Raw genomic sequence first — 10,332 nt, forward strand, 5'->3', positions numbered from 1 at the left:
CCAATATTTGTTGGATAGAACAGTCCATGGTTGTGTGCAGAGTATGCAAAAGGTTATAAGTAGCAGTACTGAACTCAATAGAAATGGCGGAGGCTAGCACTCCACCACAGTCAGGAGGTTCACTGCGCAAAATATGATCGCTGTAGTGCACACCACAGTTGGAGCAGTCCAGTGAGCGACTAGATCAGGCAATAAACAGGGGTAATTTTGCCAGACCCAATATTCCGGATCACTGCCAGGGGGTATAATAGTATGGAGTCGATGTCCACTGTTATATTCTTCAATAGAAATAGAGTAACCGCAGCCCGATGACAGGGGATCTGCTGGAGGTCCGAGATGATAGGGCCAGGAGTATGTATGATGGCGACCACAGCCCCGGGAGCACTCGGGCAGGACGGCGTCGGCACCCCCCGCGCGGACAACGGCAGCGTGACCCTAACGGGAACGCTTCCCGCATACACCGCTCACCTTTACAGGGAATGACCAGCGCCCGGCACCCGCCCGCAGGAGCACCCGGGAAGGACACAGAGATAAACCACAGCAGTCTCAGTACGCCAGGGAGAATGCTCAAAATGGCGCCCAGTCTCAGTCGCACCAGGGACAGGAGGAAGCAGGCCAGGAGTCCCCACGCGTCCAAGTCAAGCTGGTCGGGTGGGTACCAGGCGGTCCAGCGGTATCAGGAGGGCACCAGAGGTCGAATCAGGCAGGGCAGGGAGGTCTAAATCTCCGCACACAGGATTAAAGATCAGGATTTTGACGGAGCTCAGCTTCCCCACGTCCTCTCGCTAGCACAGTCAGGCCACGCCCCCCAAGTTAGTCCTTGTTTTAAGCTATTCAATACAAGATTGATTAGTCTACTGACGCTGCATGATAGTTTCACCAAATGTAGCAATAGAAATCCTATATAAAGAAAAGGCTCCTCGCCTCAGTGGGGGGAATTCAAGTGTTGTGAGCCGCATCTGATGGAGCATTTCAACTATTGCACACCTGCTGTGCTGACATTCCAATTATGTCGTTCCGTCATTTTAAATGCCTGGTAACTAGTACTCTAAGACAAAATGTATTTCTATATTTATTCAAAGGGGTATGGGTCATAGGGTCGACACTGTCAACCTATTGTATGTCGACGTTCATTGTGTCGTCCTTTCCCTTTGAAAGATAGTGTTTGCACCCTACAAGGCTTATATGAAAGAATTTTTGATTTTCCTACAAGCACAAATTTTACAAGAACTGTGAACCTAATTTAAGTAAGTTATCTGCTTAAAACAGACAGTAAAAAATATTATACCATTTATGGATACTGTATTGTTTTCAACACATGTTATTGCCAATACAATAACCCATATCAATGTTATTAGTCATAAATGATCTTGCACTGTTATCAGGGCCATCTTAATGTATAGACATACTGGACATGCCAATCACCCCACAATTCTAGTGGCTTTTGAAGGGGGTTGGGATGATTGGGTCTACCGCAAGTTGGTCGACAATCGTTAGGTCGACATGGTTCTAGGTCGGCATGGGACAAGGTCAACATGGGTCTAGGTCGACATGGGTCTAGGTCGACATGTCAATAGGTCGACACAAGCATTATGTCGACAGTGAAACATTGACATGGGGTTTTTTACAGGGTTTTTTTACCCAAATGTCGACACAGTCGACATGGACACAGTTTCCAGTGCACCGCATCCCCTCACATCGCTGGCTTTGCTGGCAATGGTTCGGCACGGTGCCTCACTGCGCTCGGCACACTATTTTATTCTCCCACCACGGCCTAGTGGATGGTAGGGCATCAAATAATCAAATACCGCCTGTCGGCACATGACGGCTCAAGAAACAGTGAAAAACCCCATGTCGACCTAGACACTGCCAATCTGTTTCGACCTAGAACATTTCGACCTATCATGTCGACCTAACGGTGTCGACCTAATGATTGTTGACCAACTTGCTGTAGACCCAATGACCGTATCCCTTTTGAGGAGAGATGGGTAGTTGTCACATCATGAAAGTGGTGAGGGAGCATTCTGCCTCTCAGCCTGCAGCCAGCCAATCAGCAGGCTGTAAGGCTGTAAGCCTGCTGATTGGTGGACTGCTAGAGCTGTGCACCTATCAGAGCGACAGTCAGTCACTGTATGGAAGCATTGGGAGAGATGGTGGGGAACCACAGAAGGAGCATGTTTTCTGTTGGTTTCTGTGAATACTGTAGGTATAAAAGTCCCAATTGTATTGCATTTCCCAGGGCCTACAATGCTGTTAAGATGGCCCTGAGTGTTACTGTACATTGTGTTATTACTAGCTCTAACATACAGGTTTGTATTTTTATACATTATAATGAAGTTGCACAACATTTTAGTACTGTAATACATCTTCTTCCTAGCACTGTTTTTATTATCTGTGATTAAATGTTTGTATAGTCAGCAAGACTTCAGGGCAATAAACAAAAGGACATTAACATGTGAAAACAGATTTGCTCTATTTTGGCACAAGCTGCTTAGCAAGGCCATAAAGCAGAGACGGGCAGGGAAACCGCTCCCCGCCACCATACTGTGTCGTGCTGATGGGGAGGGGCGTGGGTGTGAGTCGTGCATGTGAGACACTCACGCCTTCCTGTCAGATGGAGCAACTCTCATTGTTGCCTACCCTCCTGCATTTTGCAGGAGACTCCCTGAAATAACAGCAACCTCCCTCTCTAGTATCATAAAACAGTTCTACTTTAAGAATTGGCAGAAAGCATTAGAACTGAGAATGATACAAAGTACAAAGAAGTGCTAAATGAGACTTTCGTTAACAGGGAATCCTGCCCAACACTTGCCAGACAATGGAAGTCACCCATTCAAGAGGAATTTAAATAAAAATAGGAATTTAAATAAAAATAGAGTATCCTCATAAAAGGAAAACAACATTTTGAAAAACATAAGGGGTACATGACACGCTAATGTAAACATAAAAATAATGGCACCAACGAATCAGAACATCACAATCACGCTTTTTTAAAGCACTATTTATTATCTTTAAACGCACCTCTTTACTTTCTTTTGTGTGGAGAGGAGAAATTACACATACTGTATCTCCCCTCTTTTTAACAAGAGTAAAAATAAAGGTTAATTTTTAATTTAAAAAAATCACATCTCAAATTAATTGGATGGACCGCATAACAATCCCCAGTGTGCACCCAAAATATCTCTAATTGTTTCTTTTTTTTGCTACACATGTATACATATTTAGAGAGGGGTAGCACTATACTTGCTAAAGAATAAAAGGATTGACGCAAAAAAACTAGAAGAGTATAGACAAGCAAAAGGGAATTGTGTGTGGTCCACACAAAGGAGCACTCAGTGCGGAATAAACAAATATCCCCCCCAATCTCCCTCTCTCCCTCATTAGTCTAGCAATCTCCCTCATTTCACCTAGCTCACATTACACTCAGAGGCGAATTTCCCATTAGGCACGTGAGGCACGTGACTAGGGGCGGCACATGTTTGGGGGCGGCACTTGGGTGCCTGTGATAGTACTGTTAGCCCAAAATGTACCAATAACTGCAAAATATCCAATGTACTGTACTATATTCCATTTTAAATAGAGTGTAAATGGATAGGACATGCAGATACTGCCCCTATAAACTGTCCTACTTAGTAAACATTATTGTTGTGCCTAGGGGTGCCCTCATCCCTAAATCCACCCCTGATTACACTGTTACATTTTGAGGGGGAAAAGGATGAGAGAAAGATGGTGCGATGCGACTGACGCGATTTACATTTTAAAACTCGTTTCTATGTAAAATCGCGGGCATCGCATCGGTCGCATCGCATGCCATTATAATGGCATGCGATGTACATGCGATGGGCGCCCTTCTAGGTAAAGAGTACCTATGGATGTTATCCCTAAGAATATAGGGGGTTATTCAGACCTCATCACTGCTCATGCATCTGGGCCACAACACATACTGTATGCATGATGCAAAACAGCGACAAAAACCGGTGTCTTTTTTTTTTGCAAATCGGCCGCCGTTTGATAAACAGGAAGTTGCTATATGTGGATGGTAACCGGCCTTGGTACTTGTTTCCTAGCAGGGCGCCCAGTTTTCTTACATACGCTACGGTAGCAAAGTCGCATTGCATTGCATCTCATGGGCCATTATAGTGCCATGCGATTTTTTGATGTCATTTATTCACTGCTCTGTTGGCCCTAGGGGATTGCATTGCATTGCACCTCCCGAAAAAAAATTGCATGAGATTTTATTGCCATTAGCTATACACTTGTATGACATACAATGAGGTTTCACTGCCCCCCCCCCCCCACACACACACTATCCACGCCACCCCGAAGCGTGGCGAGCGGCGGTGGAGCGCGACCTTTTCATACCTTCACTATCCACATCGGCGTGGAGTTGACTTTATATAGTGTGGCGAGGAGACGCGGAATACATGTAAAGTAATCCGCGTCCCCTCGCTGGGCATTCCCATATGCTAATGGGGCCTCCCCACGCCCTTCTCTGCCTCCCGCCCGCTGTCCTGGGTGCATGCACCTGGCGAACAGATACACCCTGCGTATGCACATGCGCAGAAATGCACATGCGCAGTAAGAAAACATCGGTCCCCGTGTGAACGTAGCGCTGCTAAGAACAGACCTGAATCAGGTCTTACATGTAAAATGTTTACCCCCTGTATTTCCTCATCTGTTGGTATCATAACGCCCAATTTTGAGGGGGTCCCCAGTCAGGACCCTGGCGCGGCCTGCCGTGCGAGGGCCTGGAAATGGGTGTGGTTTTGCAGGGCATCAGAAATTGCAAAGCCACACCCCGTTACAAAGTCACTACCCCGTTTTTGATGCTGTGGGGGCAGGCTGTGTGTCCCACTGGTATCTTTAGTTATTGCCCTGTTGCAGTGGCGTAACTATAAATTTTGCTCCCCCCAGCCAAAAAAAATATTGCGCCCCCCCCCCCCCCCCCCCCCCACGGAATTTTGTTAGGGCAAAAACATGAAAAAAAAAACAGTTAATTTTTTTCAAATCAAGTAACGTTTATTAAGTTTTTACGTTATTGTCAATATAAAACTATACATTACAATAAAAAAATTAAAGTGCTGCATTTACTGAGCATCATTTGCAAACATAACACACGTGTTCACACATAACAATAGCAAACGGCATATATTTTTAGAATATAGGGCAGTGTGGCACACAGTTAGGACGTCAACATACAATGAATATACTGGGATCTGCCATATAATATGAATAATACTACCAGGGTCTTCAGAAACAAGCAAGTCTAGTGACAACCAAACTTTAAACGGTGAACAAAATAACATTTTACTCGGATACTGCTACATTTCCTTTCACTCTTTTTTACAATTTTGAATAACTATCTGAATTTCTTTCTTCGTGCTTTGGCTTCAGCAAAGTCATCAAGAACTTTATCCCTGTTCATTTTTCTCGCTGCCTCACATTCAATACTTAGGAGTGAAAGGCTTTGCAGTCGTCCCTGAGACATGGTACTTCGAAGGTAATTCTTTATTAATTTCAGTTTAGAGAATGATCTCTCACATGAAGCCACTGTGACTGGAATGGTCAAGAACAATAGCAAAGCTGTGCATACATTACAAAAGGAGCCTGCAATAATATTGTTTTCCACAATCATCAAATGTGCAAAATCAGCCATGTTGTTTAACTTGTGAATGTCCACCAGTAATACACTTCGCAAGGTAAGCAACTCTTCAGCAAATGCACCGGTGAGAAATTTTGGATAAAAATCCACAATCTTGTTTGCCGACCTTATAACTTCTTCATCTGTCGCCTTCAACAAGTTGGCCGGTATAACAATGCCAAACCTGTCTACAACTTCCTTCATGCCTTTAAACCTGTTTTGGAGTTGTGCATTAATTACGTCAAGTGTGGCATAGAACACATTAACTCTAAACGCATCTTCAGGGTCTTTGAAAGGCTCGTGTTTGGCCAAATCGTCAAAGAATTTTATAATAGCATGTGATCGTTTGTTGCCAAAATTGGCATCAATCTTCCAAGTGTTTGCTAATGCCACAGCTTCCTCTTTTGTTTGCTGGAAATTTTTTCTTAGTTCCGTCATGTCATTGGTAACCTGTGACAGAAATTTTACAGATTTTGATAGGTCTGCATCTTTTGCCTGAAGGGCCTTAGAAGTTGTCTGAACTGATTTCAGGACCTTGTACCAAATAACAAGTATGAAAACAAATTTAAAAGATTCCATGGCTTTCTTCAAGCCACTTGCCTCATCTTTTTCATCTTTTTTTCCTTTCAAAATGATCTGTGTTAGTGCCTTCATTACTGCAGCAAATCGATGCTTCACTGCCAATACAGCATCAAACCTACTAGCCCACCGAGTAGGACACAACTTCTTCAATGTCAAATCTGGATGACCCTTGACATTCATTCTCTTAAATTCATGGTACGGTTCCAGAAGACTCCAACGATTAATACTTGCAGCTAGAAAAGTGTACAACTTCTGCAAGATGTCAAAGAACTTTTGGACATCTTGAATTTCTGCTACAGCGTCATTCACAACCAAATTGAGATTGTGTGATGCACAGTGGACATACAAAGCATTTTTTTCTACCTTTTTAATGTTAGCTTGTACACCATTGTAGATGCCACTCATCGCTGCAGCTCCATCATAACCTTGGCCAACACATTTTGACATGTCAAAGTTTTTTTGTTTTAAACCTTTCAGAATTTCATTTGACAGCCCCAAGGCAGTTTGATCAGTGATCAGTCGAAATCCAAGAAATGTCTCTTTAATTATCACTTCTGTTGGTCTGCCACTCTCATCCTTATTTATCGTTACATATCTGTAAACTTCACTCATCTGATCACACTTCGATATGTCTTGCGTCGTGTCCATAAGGATTGAATAGAATGGTAGTTCAGCGATCTCATTGACCAATGTCTTCTGCAAATGTGAGGAAAGTACCTGAATGAACTCATTTTGAATTGTTGGGCTTAGGTACTTCACTTTATTCTTAACAGCTCCACCAGGATCCTTCCGCAAAAGTTCAAAAAGAACAGGGTCGAATTCAGCCAAAAGCTCAACAAGTGCAAGAAAATTTCCACTGTGCGAATGCCCAATAAGTTCACGATGACCGCGGAATGACAAATTACAAACGGCCAATGTTAATGTTACACTTAGCAGACGATCCAAGACTTTCTTCCAAAAATTTTTCTCATTTTGTATTCCTTTCTCCAATTCCTTGTCTATTCTTCCATGCAATTTCCATTGTTTGAACATGCAACAGGCACCTCTATGTATGACGCTGTGTTCGTGATCCATCAGTTTTCGAGACAGTCCCTTCCAATCTGAAATTCCCGATACCCAGCTTTCTTGGTATCCTTTCCTATTGCGTTCTGCAAACAGCCAACAAGGTTCACAGTACACTTTGTTTAATATTGGAGAATAGCATATCCACATTCTTGGCATTTTCACTCCACAATCTGTCACTATGTCATAGTAAAACTTTGTAAAACTTCTACGGTTTTCATCACGTGGAAATGGCCCCACAGGTCTGCATGATCCATGTTCTATGATGAAAGATTTAATGTCTGGATCAATAATGTTTACAGGGTAGTGTGCTCTGTCTGTGGGATTTGCTGCAGTAACTGGTAATTGAAAGCCCGCATTGTCATCCTGGAGGGGATGTCCTTGTTCAGGAACTTGAGTAACTTCTGTGTCGCTGTCGGCTGGCAGAAGGGTGTCTTCATCAGTAATATTATCTGTGTTTGTATGGCTGTCAGCTGACAGCGGCAGAAGGGTGTCTTCATTAGTAATATTATCTGTGACTAAGTCCGTTAATACCTCTTCATTATCAGTTTGTGACACCAATGTGGATGTTGAAGGGACTTCCGTACATTCTGTACATGGAACAGTTTCCACATTTTGCGAACCTGAAGGTGTTTGTACTCGTTGAAGAAACCTATCCAATTTGGGTAGTTTCTTAACAGCTTCTTGTTCCATCCTGCGTTTTTGTCTATTCTGCGCTCCACTCAGTTTTTTGCTGATGTGTGACATTTTCAATCCGCTTGAAACCTCAGGACAGTGCAACACTGCAACTGGTTCTGCTGCTGTCTGCAATATCAAACCAGAGATGTTTTGTAGTAATCTGCATAAAGTAACAGATTAAAAGGAGAATATTGTACTTAAATATATAAAGTGTGGCTAGTTCGTATTAAAAAGTGAGATGCGGAAAACACTTACGTGCAATAGCTGCTCAATGGTACGGCTTTGAGTGATGTGTATCACCAAAATACACAAAGAAATACAGTACTGCACATGAAAACCCCAATACGGCCCCCAGCGCTGATATTATTCCTTTTCTATTACAGGTTTTTATCTATTTTGGATAAGTGATGCTCAAAATATAGTTACAAGGGCCATACTGACATTCATACACTAAATCACACTAACTTGATAGAAGTAGAACCAAGTAATATACAATAATCTACAAGAATACAATTAATATCCAATAATAAGTTAAAAAAGGGTTGTTAAGGATCCTTCTGATGAGGTTTACCTGGACACAACTTCACTTATAGTCCATGAGTTTATTAAAATTATTTTTATTATTAGTATTCTGTTTTATTTTTCCCTGAATGGTACTATTATTATTACCCTTTATTTATATGGCGCCACAAGGGTTCCGCAGCGCCCATTTACAGAGTACACATAATCAAAAAAGGAAAACAGTGACTTACAGTTGAATACAATACAGGAGAAATACAGGGTAAATGATTATAGGAAATCAGACGATTGCTGCAACATAAGTAACCAGGTGGCAGCAAGCAGCGTGCTTTGGTGCAGTCGAAGACTATTGAAGTAAGAAAGGATAAGCACGTGAGGTAAGAGGTCCCTGCTCCTGAGAGCTAAAATTGTAAAGAACGTACATTCTACTTACTTATAACTTCTCCTCTTTAGAATTTGCATACAGGTTATAAATAATGGCATGACTATCTTTCACTACTTGACATACTCCCTACATATGCACCAATACCCAGTTTCGGGCACCCTAATACTTATTTCAGTGTGTTCTCTGCGGATGTAGTTATGTTTATGTATCCTATACTTATCCTCTATTGCAGTGGTTCCCAAACTTTTTTGAATCACGGCACCCTAGAGTATCAGAGTATTTTACAGGGCACCCCTAGGCCAAAAGAATAAAAAATTATAATTAAATAAGTTGTGCTTAAATGTCATCTTTAGGTCCAGTTATGTGGCGAGGAACATGATTCACTTCTGTTTATATACATATTTTATAATTGAAAGCCACAAGCACTGATTTTACCCATTACATTGACCATCATCAATTTGAATTGGTTGTGGACCACCAACCTGAGGCACCCCTGGGAGCCTAGGCGCACAGTTTGGGAACCACTGCTCTATTGTATTTAAGTGTAAGTCACTGAGTTCTTTTTTGCTGGTTTGTTTATGCAGACCAGGCCTGTCCAACCTGCGGCCCTGCAACTGTTGTGAATCTCCAAATCCCAACATGCCTTGCCACAGTTTTAGCATTCCCTAATAGCAACACTGTGACAGGGAATGCAGGGATGGCCGCAGGTTGGACAGGCATGATGTAGACTATAATAGGGCAATATTGCTAGTGACGACACATAAAGGTCTATAATAATAATACTAATAACAATCTATATAATATGAAGCTATATGCAACATACCGTCTATCTGTGATCGGGTAGGAAAATTAATGACTGTTTCATCCACTGCTCTTCCAGCTATATCACCTGGGAATTGAATGCAGGTAGGCAGTTCTAGAGGGGGTTTTCCAAAAAGCAAAATAGAATAATGAATCATCTCCCCCTACATACAGTATTAAGGAGCCTATATATCGTGTCAGTTTTTCATAAAATGTATGCTGACTTCAGTTTCTTCAAAATATTATGTTTCAGTGCTACGTACTTATACTATATACATATACACACACACATACATATATAGCCAACAATTGCACTCTGGTCATGAAAATATATTCAAAGCAGCATCTTTTCCATTGCTGCATTGAATTTATTTACATCAATGTTTCGACGCTAAAGCATTGATGTTAAAAATGCTGCTTTTAATTTATTTACATGATCAGAATATATATATATATATATATATATATATATATACACACATACATATATATATATATATATATATATATATATATACATATATATATATATATATATATATATATATATATATATATATATATATATATATATATATATACACACACACAAACACACCACTCCGGGTCTTGATAAGAAACATAAAAGTGTTTATTGTGAATGGTGTTACCGGCCTGCTTTTGT

General features: G+C 41.5%; 1 protein-coding gene across 1 annotated transcript; it reads right to left on the reverse strand.

Moving 5' to 3' along the window:
* Window positions 1-5,359: 5,359 nt before the first annotated feature.
* LOC146021170 (zinc finger MYM-type protein 1-like) lies at window positions 5,360-9,783 on the reverse strand. Its single transcript, XM_083154970.1, has 2 exons — window positions 9,691-9,783; window positions 5,360-8,089 (listed from the first exon to the last, which is right to left on the reverse strand). Exon 2 carries the CDS (start codon window positions 8,030-8,032, stop codon window positions 5,360-5,362), a length of 2,673 nt encoding a protein of 890 aa, XP_083011096.1. The 5' UTR covers window positions 8,033-8,089; window positions 9,691-9,783.
* Between the last annotated feature and the right edge of the window lie 549 nt (window positions 9,784-10,332).

Source organism: Crinia signifera, chromosome 7 (assembly GCF_055691185.1).
Source record: "Crinia signifera chromosome 7, ASM5569118v1, whole genome shotgun sequence".
Classification (NCBI taxonomy): Eukaryota; Metazoa; Chordata; class Amphibia; order Anura; family Myobatrachidae; genus Crinia; species Crinia signifera.